Source organism: Salvelinus alpinus, chromosome 12 (assembly GCF_045679555.1).
Source record: "Salvelinus alpinus chromosome 12, SLU_Salpinus.1, whole genome shotgun sequence".
Taxonomy (NCBI): domain Eukaryota; kingdom Metazoa; phylum Chordata; class Actinopteri; order Salmoniformes; family Salmonidae; genus Salvelinus; species Salvelinus alpinus.
In genome coordinates, this window is record NC_092097.1 from 48,656,716 (window position 1) to 48,672,823 (window position 16,108).

Here is a 16,108-nt window from a genome sequence, read left to right on the forward strand (position 1 = left end):
TGTTTGGTTGAGGTTATTGCTGCCAAAGGAGGGTCAACCATTTATTAAATCCAAGGGTTCACATACTTTTCCCACCCTGAACTGTGAATGTTTACACGGTGTGTTCAATAAAGACATGAAAACATATAATTGTTTGTGTTGTTAGTTTAAGCAGACTGTGTTTGTCTTGTTGTGACTTAGATGAAGATCTGCATAAATTGGTAATAAAATTGTATCTGAAGTACAGGTAATTCCAAAGGGTTCACATACTTTTTCTTGCCACTGTATATTAGCATTTTTTGCGCTTCATGTCCAAATCATATTTAAGTAGCTTAATTGAGTTACACAATCAATTTTTAGATACTTTAGCAGTGGTGTCAAAAATCTTTCCGTGGAGGGCTGAGTGTTTGCGGCTTTCTGGGATTTCAATTCAATTCAGACCTAGACAACCAGGTGATGGGAGTTCCTTACTAATTAGTGAACTTAATTCATCAATGAAGTAGAAGGGTGGAGCGAAAACCTGCAGACACTTGGCCGTCCGTGGAATGAGTTTGACACATCTGGTTGACAGGGTAAGGAAACCAATTTGTAATTTCGGTGAACTATCCCTTTCAGTCAATTTTCCACCTATTCATGATGCTTGCATGATGCATTGATGTCAAAGTGTAGATTTGACTCACCATAGGTAGAAGTTAGGATTCTCCACTAGTTATGTGAGTTGCCTGGAATTTACAGTAAAATGTGTTGTTTTTTTTAGAAATCAAAGAAGAGCAAATTTGCTGAGGCTGTTTCCAAGCCATCAGAGTCAAAAGGTAGGAAGTAGTGATGCACCGATATGACATTTTTGGCCGATACCGATATTCAATATTTTCCTTGGCAAAAAACCCCGATATTTAACATTTTAGCAGTCTTTTTAAGCATTCTATTACAGTTAAATAGTTAACACACACATGGACACAGCGGTCTAAGGCACTGCATCTCAGTGCGAGAGGCGTCACTACAGTCCCTGGTTCGAATCCAGGCTGTATCACATCCGGCCGTGATTGGGAGTCCCATAGGGCGGCGCACAATTGGCCCAGCCTCGTCCGGGTTTGGCCGGGGTAGGCCGTCATTTTAAATATGAATTTGTTCTTAACTGACTTGCCTAGTAAAATAAAGGTTACACACACACACACACACACACACACACACACACACACACACACACACACACACACACACACATTCACCACACTGACCAAAAAGTGTTTTTGTTGGCATTTACGTATGTCCCCATTACCAGTAAAACATAATCAAAACCTGTTTCTTTCACTTACTTGCTGTGCTGTTTCGTGGTTCATTTGTTCAGTCGTTTCATTCTCAACCAGGATTTCTATGGAACACCGTTTGGGTCTTTGCATGTCAAAAAAGATACACATCAAATAACATGTCTTTGACATGTCAAATAAGCTTGTTGACCAATCAGGACCTGAATATGACTGTACTTCACACAATAATTTAACACGTTCATACATTTTTTTACATAGTTTTTGCACATTAATTACACTATCACTCGTATTTCATATGTCACCACGATTCATTGATATGTATGCTATGATGCTGGTTAAGTTGTCTCACGCACCTACAGTGCTGGTCATTAAAAAAAGCTAGCTAGCTTATGGATGCAAACAAAGTTCTTCCCCAAAAACAGAGCATCATTAGCTAGCTAACTAATATAGACAGTTGTCATCATCTGAAATAACCTTAATTTATAAGACAGTTCTTATTTGATTAATGGTGGTTGGACCCATCTATGTGAAGCTAGCTACAATAAGGATTAGCCACAATAGTGGACTTTGCGGTTTGCATTCAAAATAAAAGTATGTAATTGACAGTGATGCAAATGAATACAAATAGTAGAATTATGCCATAGTTGAATAGATCATGCTAAACGAGGTTGGAATGTTATATGAAATCAACAAAATATAATAATTTGTTAACCTCTCTGGGATATATGGGACGCTAGCGTCCCAACTGGCCAACATCCAGTGAAAATGCAGAGCGCCAAATTCAAATAAATTACTATAAAAATTTAACTTTCATGAAATCACACATTCAATACACCAAATTAAAGCTACACTTGTTGTGAATCCAGCCAACGTGTCAGATTTCAAAAAAGCTTTACAGCGAAAGCTTTACGGCGAAAGCAAACGGTGCTATTATCTGAGGATAGCAACCAAGCAAACAAACACAGATCATCATATTTCAACCGTCCAGGCGCGACACAAAACGCAGAAATAAAGATATAATTCATGCCTTACCTTTGACGAGCTTCTTCTGTTGGCACTCCAATATGTCCCATAAACATCACAAATGGTCATTTTGTTCGATTAATTCCGTTGATATATATCCAAAATGTCAAATTATTTGGCGCGTTTGATCCAGAAAAACACCGGTTCCAACTCGCGCAACTTGACTACAAAAGTTACCTGTAAGCTTTGTCCAAACATTTCAAACTAGTTTTTTAATACAACTTTAGGTATTTCTTAACCTGTTATGGCTGCAGCCCGACACCGGTACACCTATGACAACATCCAGCTCAAATGCAGGGCGCGAAATTCAAAATCTATTTTTTTTTTAATATTTAACTTTCACACATTAACAAGTCCAATACAGCATTTGAAAGATAAACATCTTGTCAATCCAGCCAACATGTCCGATTTTTTAAATGTTTTACAGAGAAAACACCACATATATTTATGTTAGCTCACCACCAAATAAAAAAGAGGACAGACATTTTTCACAGCACAAGTAGGATGCAAGTAGCATGCACAAGCCAACCTAACTAACCTAGAACCAACCTAAATAACCTAGAAAAAACTACCTCAGATGACAGTCCTATAACATGTTACACAATAAATCTATGTTTTGTTCAAAAAAATTGCATATTTTAGCTATAAATCAGTTTTACATTACTGCTACCATCATAGCTACAGTCAGAAATCGCACGGGAGTAGCCAGAGAAAATAGACACCAACGTCAACTACCTTATTACTCATCATAAATCATTTCAGAAAAATATATGGTGGATAGCTAATGAAAGAGAAAGATCTTGTGAATACAGACAATATTTCCGATTTCTGAAGTGTTTTACAGCGAAAACACAATATATCGTTATATTAGCTTACTACAATAGCTAACACACAGCAGCATTGATTCTAGTCAAACGCTAGCGATAGCACAGTTCGACAGATATATGAAAAAGCATCCCAAATTGGGTCCTTATCTTTGTTGATTTTCCATCAGAATGTTCTCCAAAGGGTCCTTTGTTCAGAACCGTCTTCATTTGGACCCAGAACGAACGATGTCCCTCTTGAATTAGCATGCACACTGGCCATGCCGTGCTAACCTCTCCGTCTTGACAAAATTCTTGCGTCGCATCACGTCTAAAGTCCAGAATAAATTTCAATAATATAATTAAAGTATATTGAAAAAACATACTTTAGGATGATATTGTGACATGTATCAAATAAAATCGAAGCCGGAGGTCATATTCACCTATAACGAGGGTTTTCCAGGAGCGCAGTCCAGTTCCTACTTCGCGCCCAGAAAAAAAAATAAAGTGCGCACTTCTGACTCCAAGATGTTGTTTTCAGTCCCTGACAGAGATAATCAAGTCATTTCTTCTCTCACTTCCGCATGACACACAGGGGAAGGCGTGTGACGTGTTTCTACAGTCCTAAGTGCCAAGGCCTTTTATAGAGAGTATCTTGAAGAGAGACATAGCTTCTTGGAAATTTCACTTCCGGATAGAAAATGGGCTGTAAAAAGAGTTATGTTTCACTTAGAGAAATAATTAAACCTGTTTTAGAAACTAGACAGTGTTTTCTATCCAATACTAATAATAATATGCATATTGTACGAGCAAAAATTGAGTAAGAGGCCATTTGAAAATGGGCACATATTTTCCAGTTTTTCAATACGCCCCCTGCAGCCATAACAAGTTAACGTAAATAATCAATGAAATTGAAGACGGGATATACTGTGTTCAATACCGGAGGAAAACAAAATGTAGCTAGCTTTCAGGTCACGCTCCTCTAACAAAGAGTACACTTCCCTCTACCCTCATTCTGAACAGTGTTACTTCTTCATTTCTCAAAGGAAAAACCTCAACCAATTTCTAAAGACTGTTGACATCCAGTGGAAGCAATAGGAACTGCAAGAAGGTCCCTTAAAAATCTGGATTCCCAATGAAAACCCATTGAAAAGAGAGTGACTTCAAAAAAAAGAAAATCTGAATGGTTTGTCCTCGGGGTTTCGCCTGCCAAATAAGTTCTGTTATAGTCACAGACATGATTCAAACTGTTTTAGAAACTTCAGAGTGTTTTCTATCCAAATCTACTAATAATATGCCTATATTAGCTTCTGGGCATGAGTAGCAGGCAGTTTAATTTGGGCACGCTTTTCATCCAAAATTCCGAATGCTGCCCCTATCCTAGAGAAGTTAATTTGACAAAAATCTGTTAATCACACTAGATGTATTATACTTTACAATTGTATTGGGGATGTACTTATTTCACTGTACAGTCTTACCTATGGATTGTGGATCAATGACATGGGGTATCAGTCTACTCTGTGACACCCAGAGAACATTAGAATTGTAGCTCTTATTGCGGGACTGTGAATTGAGCCACATTTATTGTCAACTTGTGTGTATTGAACACTATTCCAGAGGAAAAACAATACTACGTGGATGTTTTGTAGTCTGAGGAGGCGTTGGGAAAAAATATATTGAGTATTGAGTAGACTGATACCACATTTCATTGATCCCCAATCCTTAGGTAAAGCTGTACAGTGCAATATGAATGTCAATACACACAATACGCTGACTGGGGAGGTGATTTCACACAGTCACAGTCCCACGATAAGAGCTACAACACGAATATTTGCGTAAACTCTTCACAGATGTGTTCTGTGGGTGTCCCTGAGTAGACTGATACCCCATTTCATTGTTTCACATTCCAACATTGTTTAACATTATCTAGTCTAAATATGTCATGATTTCACCAATTGTAACCTTCTGCATCACTTATAAAGAGGTACTTTTATTTTGAAGGCAAACCGCGAATTCCACTATTGTGCCTAATCCTTATTGTGGCTAGCTTCACAACACATAACCCGGTCAGGTCGAGCCTCACTTGCCAGATGAAGCTAGCTGGCTGCTTATAACGTTAGCTTTGGGCAACAGGGTTAAGTAGCTGGCTAGCTATTTATTTTCATGAACTGAAGTTCAATTTCAATAGGCGAACAACAAGTGGCTACGTAGCTAATACTTACTCACAAGGATTCATAAATCATTGCTAAGAATTGTGAAAATGACTGCAGTTTCTACTTGCCATTGTTTTCAGGCTGGTTGTATTACTGCTAGCTAGGTACCAAGATAAAGCTAGCAAACTACCCCAGAAGTTGCGGTCAAACAAATAATGCTTTATTACCAACATGGTATTGTAAACACATCGTTCGTGACCGGTGTTTGCTTATTTGCACACTTTTTTGTACAGCTTTGACAGTGCTACTGATAGTAGTGATGGCTCTTTGCTTGCACGTGCAAATTCAGAACACACATTTTATAATAGAACGGTGATATTTGACGTGTCAAATTAAAAGCTTATTTAACGCGTCAAATAGTGTTATTTGACGTGTATCTTTTTTGACAGGCAAAGACCCAAACCACGTTCCATAGTATGTTGTGAAGTTAATAGTAGTGACGCTATTACTGTGTAACTCCGGTAGGGCAACATCTGAACAATTGCGCACTTGGTAACGTTAGTGTGTACCGGTGCTCGACCAGTCACGAAAGCCAACATCACCCACGACAGAGGACGGTTGATTGTCGAGGGCAGTGAATTATGTTATCTTGGCGTTAATAGATTTCGCCTTTGAGTTGTCTCGCTGAAATGTTCTTACTCTTTCAAGTGACTGCTTGACTTGTTGACTGCTCGATCCACACAGCAGACATTGTGGGCTGGGTTAGGAATGCTGTGTTGCATGTGTAGCGCAAAATTTTACGTGGCGTCATTACGTCATGTACCTACGTTATATAGGTATGCACGTCAGCTTTGACATCGTTTTTTCACATCGGCGTTAAACTAGACATCGAGGCCGACACCGATGTTAGCCTTTTTAGCTAATATCGTCCGATTCCGATATGTTCACCGATATATTGTGCATTCCTAGTAGGAAGTGTGGAGGACATATCTTATTTTTGTTTTATACATACGTTATTAATCTACAAAACTCAAATGGGCCATGTGGACATAGTCAAATCAAATTGTATTGGTCACCTGCACCGAATACAACAGGTGTAGACTACTGTGTAAAACAACATTTTAATTAAAAAAGGATGTAAAGTTAGTAATGAGGCTATATACAAGGAGTACCAGTACTGAGTCAATGTACAGCTGTACGGGGTAGTCGAAGTAACAGTATGTACGTGTAGGTAGGGGTAAAAGTGACCAGGCAATCATGATATATAATAATCAGTGTAGCTGCAGTGTACGTAAAGTGTGTGTGGGCAGAGTCTAGTGAGTGTGCATAGAGCCAGCAAGGGGGTCAGTGCAAAAATAATTAAGGTAAAGACATACACTGAATATAAACGCAACATGTAAACGTGTTCGTCCCATGTTTCATGAGCTGAAATAAAAGCTTATTTCTCTTAAATTTTGTGCATAAATTTGTTTATATCCTGTTAGTGAGCATTTTATCTTTGCCAAGATAATCCATCCACGAGACTGGTGTGGCATATAAAGAAGCTGATTACACAGTATGATCATTACACAGGTGCACCTTGTGCTGGGGACAATTAATTACCACTCAAATGTGCAGTTTTGTCACACAACACAATGCCATAGATGTCTTAAGTTTTTATGAAGCGTGCAATTGGCATGTTGACTGCAATAATGTCCACCAGAGCTGTTGCCGGAGGATTTAATGTTAATTTCTCTACCATAAGCCTACTCCGGCGGTTTGCTGATGTCAACGTTGTGAACAGGGTGCCCCAGGATGGCTGTGGGGTTTTTGTATGGGCAGGCATAAGCTACGGACAATGAACACAATTTTCTCTATGGAAATTTGAATGCAAATGTACACTGACAAGATCCTGAGGCCCAGTGGTGTGCCATTCATCCTCTCCATCACCTCATGTTTCAGTATGATAATTCACAGCCCCATGTCGCAAGGATCTCTGTACACAATTCCTGGAAGCTGAAAATGTCCGGTGTTTCTGTACTGCACATTAGATGGAGTTTGCAAAACAAATGGCCACTGGATTGATGCAAATAATCATGATATTATCCTACCAGGAAGGCTAATTTGTAGCTAGTTGACATTAAATTGAGGTTTTTGGGAAAGACTTTCCATATACCAGAAGACAGTTAGGTCTATCATTAGCATCTATATTTTTCCTGTTCCTTAATTGTTTGAAACCTGGACGTTTTACTTCATATTATGGAGGCATACCCAGCCAAAATCCGACCATAGAAATAACTAAGGGAAATATTTTTTAAACATTTCATTGTTTAGCAGCCAAAGGCATTATCCTATTCATATTAGAAACCCATGATAGTTGTTACATCTTTAGATCTCCCGTTTGTACATTTCTAATGTATATTTCCATCTCTGTCCATGAAACCCGTCACATGTGCATTTTAGAACTGTTTTTCCCCCCCATAAATTGCATTTTGGATCATTTGCGCGTAGGCTTACCGCCGTGTGTATATTGCTGCGCTTAAAATGTGAATAAAAAATGATTGATCAATTTTAAGATAAACATTCATGATCTGTTCCATCAGCCTTATTAATTGATACAGCTTATACCTCCACTACACTACTTTGATTCGCATCAGTGGGGATTAAGAAGTGAGAATATGCAATGCCCACTGAAAAAAGTAGTATACGCCATATTACCCACCACTGTACAAACACTGTGTGAACTTGGTTCAGACAGTCATATTTTGAGCAGGTACTTCTGCGGTCTGGCAAGACTCCCTGCTCAGCTCTCTTTCTCTCTCTGTGGTTTCCTGTTTTAGCCTAAAATGATGAAACAATGCACTACTTGATGAGTGAACAAGGCGTTTGCTGAAAAACAAGTTTTTTTTCCATTTATGTTTTGAGGTTTGACTTTAGTACGTAGGACGCACCGATTTGTTTCACTTCGTCGGTATGTGTTACACCTGTACTGGTTGCCATCTCGTTAATAGGAAGGTGTTTCACTTCGTCGGTATGTGTTACACCTGTACTGGTTGCCATCTCGTTAATAGGAAGGTGTTTCACTTCGTCGGTATGTGTTACACCTGTACTGGTTGCCATCTCGTTAATAGGAAGGTGTTTCACCTGTGCTGGCCCAAGTGCTATTGGCAGCGGTCTGAGGCACTGCATCTCAGTGCAAGAGGTGTCACTACAGTCCCTGGTTCGGATCCAGGCTGTATCACATCTGGCCGTGATTGGGAGTCTTATAGGGCGTCGCCCAATTGGCCCAGCGTCGTCCTGGTTTGGCCGGGGTATACCGCCATTGTAAATAAGAATTTGTTCTTAACTGACTAGCCTAGTTATATTAAATTAAAGTGGCTGGCCCAGTGCTCCAGTTGTCTCGATAGATGTGGATGATCCCTATTTTGATTTCTAGACAAACAATCCTCTATCTGATCTTCCCTGTTTTTAAATTTTGCTCCACTTTTTGGTCTGCTTCCTGTTTTGTGTAGGTTTTTCTTTTGATTGCCTCTTCTTCTGCAAATTTAGTGGGGACACGTTGTGGGTGTCTTTTAGGTTCCAGTTGTTGCTAGTCAGTGGACACACCCATGAGTGTCTTTCAGAACCCCTCCTAAAACCACACCTGTTATGTTTTGATTGTTGTCAGTAACTCTTTGTTAGTTTCCCTTTCTGTTTGGGCGACATCATTCTTGCTGGGGAACGTACAGTTGAAGTTTACATACACTTAGGTTTCTGATCAATTTGATGTTATTTTACTGGACAAAAAAGTGCTTTTCTTTCAAAACCAAGGACATTTCTAAGTGACCCTAAACTTTTGAACGGTAGTGTATATACAGTTAAAGTCGGAAGGTTACATACACTTAGGTTGGAGTCATTAAAACTCGTTCTTCAACCACTCCCCAAATTTCTTGTAAACAAACTATAGTTTTGGCAAGTCGGTTAGGACATCTACTTTGTGCATGACACAAGTCATTTTCCCAACAATTGTTTACAGACAGATTATTTCACATATAATTCACTGTATCACAATTCCAGTGGGGCAGAAGTTTACATACACTAAGTTGACTGTGCTTTTAACTTCTCTAGGGTAGGGGGCACTATTTTCACCTCCGGATGAAAAGCGTGCCCAAAGTAAACTGCCTGCTACTCAGGCCCAGAAGCTAGGATATGCATATGTGGATAGAATTTGGATAGAAAACACTCTAAAGTTTCCAAAACTGTTCAAATAATGTCTTTGAGTATAACAGAACTGATTTGGCAGGCGAAAACCTGAGAAACATCCATCCAGGAAGTAGGATTTATTTTTTAATTTTTTTTTATTCAATGCCATTGACTTAGGACTCAAATTGCACTTCCTATGCCTTCCACTAGATGTCAACAGTCTTTAGAAATTGTTTCAGGCTTGTATTATGAAAATTGAGTTAGTAAGAGCAGTCTGAATGACTGGACCCTACAGTGTCACAGAGCTTTTTCATGCGTGCGACTGAGAGCGCGCCTTTCTTGTTTACCTTTTATATTGACGACGTTATTGTCCGGTTTAAATATTATCGATTATTTAGGCTAAAAACAACCTTAGGATTGATTCTAAATATCGTTTGACATGTTTCTAATAACTTTACGGATACAATTTGGATTTTTCGTCTGCCTGTTGTGACTGCGTTTGAGCCTGTGGATTACTGAAGAAAACGCACGAACAAAACGGAGGTTTTTGGATATAAAGAGAGACTTTATCGAACAAAACCAACATTTATTGAGTAAATGAATGTCTTCTGAGTGCAACCATATGAAGATCATCAAAGGTAAGGGATTAATTGTATCTCTTTCTGACTTGTGTAACTCTTCTACTTGGCTGGTTACTGTTTGTAATGATTTGTCTGCTGGGCGCTGTTCTCAGATAATCACATGGTATGCTTTCGCCGTAAAGACTTTTTGAAATCTGACACCGTGGTTGGATTAACAAGAAGTTTATCTTTAAACCCATGTATAACACTTGTATGCTTCATGAATTTTTATGAGTATTTCTGTTTTTGAATTTGGCGCTCTGCAATTTCACTGGATGTTGGCCAGGTGGGACGCTACCGTCCCACGTACCCTAGAGAGGTTTTAAACAGCTTGGAAAATTCCAGAAAATTATGTCATGGCTTTAGAAGCTTCTGATAGGCTGATTGACATGGAGTCAATTGGAGGAGAACCTGTGGATGTATTTCAAGGCCTAACTTCAAACTGAGTGCCTCTTTGCTTGACATCATGGGAAAATCAAAAGAAATCAGCCAAGACCTCAGAAAAAAATGTGTAGACCTCCACAAGTCTGGTTCATCCTTGGGAGCAACTTCCAAATGCCTCAAGGTACCACGTTCATCTGTACAAACAATAGTACGCAAGTATAAACACCATGGGACCATGCAGCCGTCATGCCGCTCAGGAAGGAGACGCGTTCTGTCTCCTAGAGATGAACCTACTTTGGTGCGAAAAGTGCAAATCAATTCCAGAACAACAGCAAAGGACCGTGTGAAGATGCTGGAGGAAACAGATACAAAAGTATCTGTATCCATAGTAAAACAAGTCCTATATTGACATAACCTGAAAGGCCGCTCAGCAAGGAAGAAGCCACTGCTCCAAAACCGCAATTTAAAAAGCCAGACTACGTTTTGCAACTGCACATGGGGACAAAGATCGTACTTTTTGTAGAAATGTCCTCTGGTCTGATGAAACAAAAATAGAACTGTTTGGCCATAATGTCCATCGTTATGTTTTCGGAGGAAAAAGGGGGAGGCTTGCAAGCCGAAGAACACCATCCCAAACGTGAAGCACGGGGGCGGCAGCATCATGTTGTGGGGGTGCTTTGCTGCAGGAGGGACTGGTGCACTTCCCAAAATAGATGGCATCATGAAAATTATGTGGATATATTGAAGCAACATCTCAAGACATCAGTCAGGAAGTTAAAGCTTGGTCACAAATGGGTCTTCCAAATGGACAATGACCCCACGCATACTTCCAAAGTTGTGGCAAAATGGCTTAAGGACAACAAAGTCAAGGTATTGGAGTGGCCATCACAAAGCCCTGACCTCAATCCTATAGACAATCTGTGGGCAGAACTGAAAAGGCGTGTGCGAGCAAGGAGGCCTACAAACCTGACTCAGTTACACCAGCTCTTTCAGGAGGAATGGGCCAAAATTCACCCAACTTATTGTGGGAAGCTTGTGGAAGGCTACCCGAAATGTTTGATCCAAGTTAAACAATTTAAAGGCAATGCTACCAAATACTAATTGAGTGTATGTAAACTTCTGACCCACTGGGAATGTGATGAAAGAAATAAAAGCTGAAATAAATAATTCTCTCTACTAATATTCTGACATTTCACATTCTTAAAATAAAGTGGTGATCCTAACTGACCTAAGACAGGGAATTTTTACTCTGATTAAATGTCAGGAATTGTGAAACTGAGTTTAAATGTATTTGACTAAGGTGTATGTAAACTTTCGACTTCAGCTGTAACTATTCACATCCCTTGACTTTTTCCGCTTTTTTTTTGTTACAGCCTGAATTCAAAATGGATTAAATTGACATTTTGTGTCTCTGGCCTACAAACAATACCCCATAAGTATTAACCCCCCTGGGACAATACACCTTTGGCAACAATTACAGCTGTGAGTCTTTTGGGGTATGTTTCTAAGAGCTTTGCACACCTGGATTGTACAATAGTACTTTTTTTTAATAGTTCGTTTTAAAATTCTTCTATCTCTGTCAGGTTGGTTGTTGATCATTGTTTAAAACCGTTTTCAAATCTTGCCATAGCTTTTCAAGCTGATTTAAGCCAAAACTGTAACAAGGCCTAAACATTTGCACCACCATGGAATATTGTTACATTGTCTATGTTCTCAATTTAAGAGAACATGGTCCAACAAATGGAAATTAGGAAGAGGCTGTTATGTTATTCAACTTCTACATCAAACCATTTTCAAATGTTGTAAAGACAATTGATTTAACATATGATATTATTAAGGGCTTGTTTATGGAAATCGTACAGCATAATTTTTTTACCCAAAACGGGTTTGTACGCTGTAAAGGAAGTGTAGCTATTCATGGAAATTCCCAAATTCTTTGAATACATTAAACATTAGTTAGAAATTAACTTGGTCTTAACTTAGCTTGATCTTATCTTCATTTTATGACCTTGTAAACCGGTTGTCGATACGATTCACACAAACAAACCATACATCACAACATCTAACCGTACATCACAACAAATGAACAAGGCACTAGGATCTGTTCTCCCTTGAGAGGTAGGCCCAACAGGGCATTGAAAGGTCTTTGTGGTAGAATCTGTGCTTCAAATTCACTGCTCGATTGAGGGACTTTACAGATAATGATTGATGTTATGGATTGTTCAAACTTTTTATGTATTTCTTGTTCACATTCACCTGTTTTGTTCCTATGTAGAAAATCCAGACTCCAGCGAAACCGTTTTAGCAGAGGGCAAAACTTCAACAGAAAATGGCGAAGACCGCAGCCAGCCAGGTGTTTATTTGTGGATTATTTGTCTAGGGAGATATATACACTGCTCAAAAAAATAAAGGGAACACTTAAACAACACAATGTAACTCCAAGTCAATCACACTTCTATGAAATTAAACTGTCCACTTAGGAAGCAACACTGATTGACAATAAATTTCACATGCTGTTGTGCAAATGGAATAGACAAAAGGTGGAAATTATAGGCAATTAGCAAGACACCCCCAAAAAAGGAGTGATTCTGCAGGTGGTGACCACAGACCACTTCTCAGTTCCTATGCTTCCTGGCTGATGTTTTGGTCACTTTTGAATGCTGGCGGTACTTTCACTCTAGTGGTAGCATGAGACGGAGTCTACAACCCACACAAGTGGCTCAGGTAGTGCAGTTCATCCAGGATGGCACATCAATGCGAGCTGTGGCAAAAAGGTTTGCTGTGTCTGTCAGCGTAGTGTCCAGAGCATGGAGACGCTACCAGGAGACAGGCCAGTACATCAGGAGACGTGGAGGAGGCCGTAGGAGGGCAACAACCCAGCAGCAGGACCGCTACCTCCGCCTTTGTGCAAGGAGGTGCACTGTCAGAGCGCTGCAAAATGACCTCCAGCAGGCCACAAATGTGCATGTGTCAGCATATGGTCTCACAAGGGCTCTGAGGATCTCATCTCGGTACCTAATGGTAGTCAGGCTACCTCTGGCGAGCACATGGAGGGCTGTGCGGCCCCACAAAGAAATGCCACCCCACACCATGACTGACCCACCGCCAAACCGGTCATGCTGGAGGATGTTGCAGGCAGCAGAACATTCTCCACAGCGTCTCCAGACTCTGTCACGTCTGTCACGTGCTCATGTGCTCAGTGTGAACCTGCTTTCATCTGTGAAGAGCACAGGGCGCCAGTGGCGAATTTGCCAATCTTGGTGTTCTCTGGCAAATGCCAAACGTCCTGCACGGTGCTGGGCTGTAAGCACAACCCCCACCTGTGGACGTCGGGCCCTCATACCACCCTCATGGAGTCTGTTTCTGACCGTTTGAGCAGACACATGCACATTTGTGGCCTGCTGGAGGTCATTTTGCAGGGCTCTGGCAGTGCACCTCCTTGCACAAAGGCGGAGGTAGCGGTCCTGCTGCTGGGTTGTTGCCCTCCTACGGCCTCCTCCACGTCTCCTGATGTACTGGCCTGTCTCCTGGTAGCGCCTCCATGCTCTGGACACTACGCTGACAGACACAGCAAACCTTTTTGCCACAGCTCGCATTGATGTGCCATCCTGGATGAACTGCACTACCTGAGCCACTTGTGTGGGTTGTAGACTCCGTCTCATGCTACCACTAGAGTGAGAGCACCGCCAGCATTCAAAAGTGACCAAAACATCAGCCAGGAAGCATAGGAACTGAGAAGTGGTCTGTGGTCACCACCTGCAGAATCACTCCTTTTTTGGGGGTGTCTTGCTAATTGTCTATAATTTCCACCTTTTGTCTATTCCATTTGCACAACAGCATGTGAAATTTATTGTCAATCAGTGTTGCTTCCTAAGTGGACAGTTTGATTTCACAGAAGTGTGATTGACTTGGAGTTACATTGTGTTGTTTAAGTGTTCCCTTTATTTTTTTGAGCAGTGTATTAACACGTTGAACAAACAATCATTCAATGCAGTGCACCATAGTGTGTAGCTTGCACTAATTTTTATTGCCTTTCCGACACTATACTCCCCTTACAGTTCATATCTCAGCAGCATGATGTCTTAACCCTAAAACTGTCACTGTGCCCTTGAGCAAGGCACATAACCCCTAAAGTGTTCTCCATCCTGGACTGTGTGTGTGCGTGTGCGCGTGTGCGTGCGTGCTCATTTGAAGGCATTGAGATAGACAGGAGACCAATTTCTGTTTTTCACAAAAGTGGCAAAGTATTCTATTTTATGCTACACAATAGTGGTCATGATAGGTCATTTTGTCTTCTCACCCTAGCAGTCCCTGGGCCCTCTGGTTCTTCCAGCTCCTCCAAGGTGGTCAAACCCTTGGCGGCATCCGGAAGCTTGGCGGAATCCGGGAGCAAGAGGTCCATCCAGTCCATGGAAGAGAAGTCGGAGACGTACAAATCTCTCTTCACCAGCCACAGTTCAGCCAAGCGCACCAAAGCCCAGACATCCAACTGGGTTACCCACACCCCCTACCACTTCTAAATGACCCCACCACCCCTTTAAATAACCCTTTATTTGAAGGGTACCTAAAAAAAAATATATATATTATAATCTATACTTAATGCATTCATGAGCACATGACCGTTTCATAAATGCTTATGTCAACAACGGCAAGTTGAAATATGCAGTATAAGTGCACATTTCTGTGACAAAGGGAATATCAACTTGCTACTGCTTATGAATGTGTTGTATGTAGGTGGAGCCCTTATGGTGGTGTCATTTTAATAAAGTGTTACTGAATTAGACAGATTACTTTTTCTTGTAGGTATCCTTGGCTCAGGCTGGTGAATCAATACATATAGGGTAGGGTTACTAATTCTCCTTTTCCTTTTTCTATGAATTGGCTGTATTATATGTTGGTCTTATGTAGGTTATCTATCTAGTTGTTTTTTTTATAGATGTGGATCACTATGATTCATCTTTAGATTATGGTTTGCTATGCAATATATTATAAAAATGTTTAGAAATTATATTACAAGGACTTAGTTTATAGAAAGTGGAATAGTGAGTGTTTATTCAAAACATCTTATTGCTTATGTAAGTAAACACTGTTTATACTCTATTGACATCTCCTCCAAATAACTTGTCAGCAATCAAAATATAGATTGATATAAACATTTTAATGTTCATATTTGATTTTTATTTAAACGGATACCCTTTAAATACTTTTCCCATGCATGTTTGTTCAACCCTCAACCCCAACAATGTCAAAATAAAGTATTTTTTCCTTAAAAATGGGTATTCCTTTTTTATTATAGGACAACATATAAGTTGTGTACAAGTTAAGGTGCATTAAGTCAAATGAAACAATCAATGTGTTCCCTTCTGCTGGTATTTTAGTTCTATCCCCAAATTACTGCCGTGTCTCATGTTCTGTGTTTTCAGGTTTGTGTTGGAGTTAAAGCTTTTGCTTTATATTTCAATTCATATTAAAATAATATTACATTATTTTGTATTCTAGGACACACCATGAAAGTGTGAAATGTACCCAAAATGGAGTGCAAATACACTGCTCAAAAAAATAAAGGGAACACTTAAACAACACAATGTAACTCCAAGTCAATCACACTTCTGTGAAATCAAACTGTCCACTTAGGAAGCAACACTGATTGACAATAAATTTCACATGCTGTTGTGCAAATGGAATAGACAAAAGGTGTAAATTATAGGCAATTAGCA

General features: G+C 40.0%; 1 protein-coding gene across 2 annotated transcripts in view; it reads left to right on the forward strand.

Annotated features, from left to right (window-relative positions):
* The window catches only part of LOC139536292 (replication termination factor 2-like), a 59,549-nt gene extending 43,885 nt beyond the window's left edge, over positions 1 to 15,664 (forward strand). The window contains exons 7-9 of one of the 2 annotated variants that reach the window (XM_071336701.1): positions 737 to 791; positions 12,667 to 12,744; positions 14,697 to 15,664. In XM_071336701.1, the coding sequence (XP_071192802.1) occupies positions 737 to 791; positions 12,667 to 12,744; positions 14,697 to 14,911 (348 nt within the window). In that variant the 3' untranslated portion in view covers positions 14,912 to 15,664. The remainder of the gene's footprint in view (positions 1 to 736; positions 792 to 12,666; positions 12,745 to 14,696) is intronic. The other variant, XM_071336702.1, reaches the window with a different exon arrangement.
* The last annotated feature ends 444 nt before the right edge of the window (positions 15,665 to 16,108 follow it).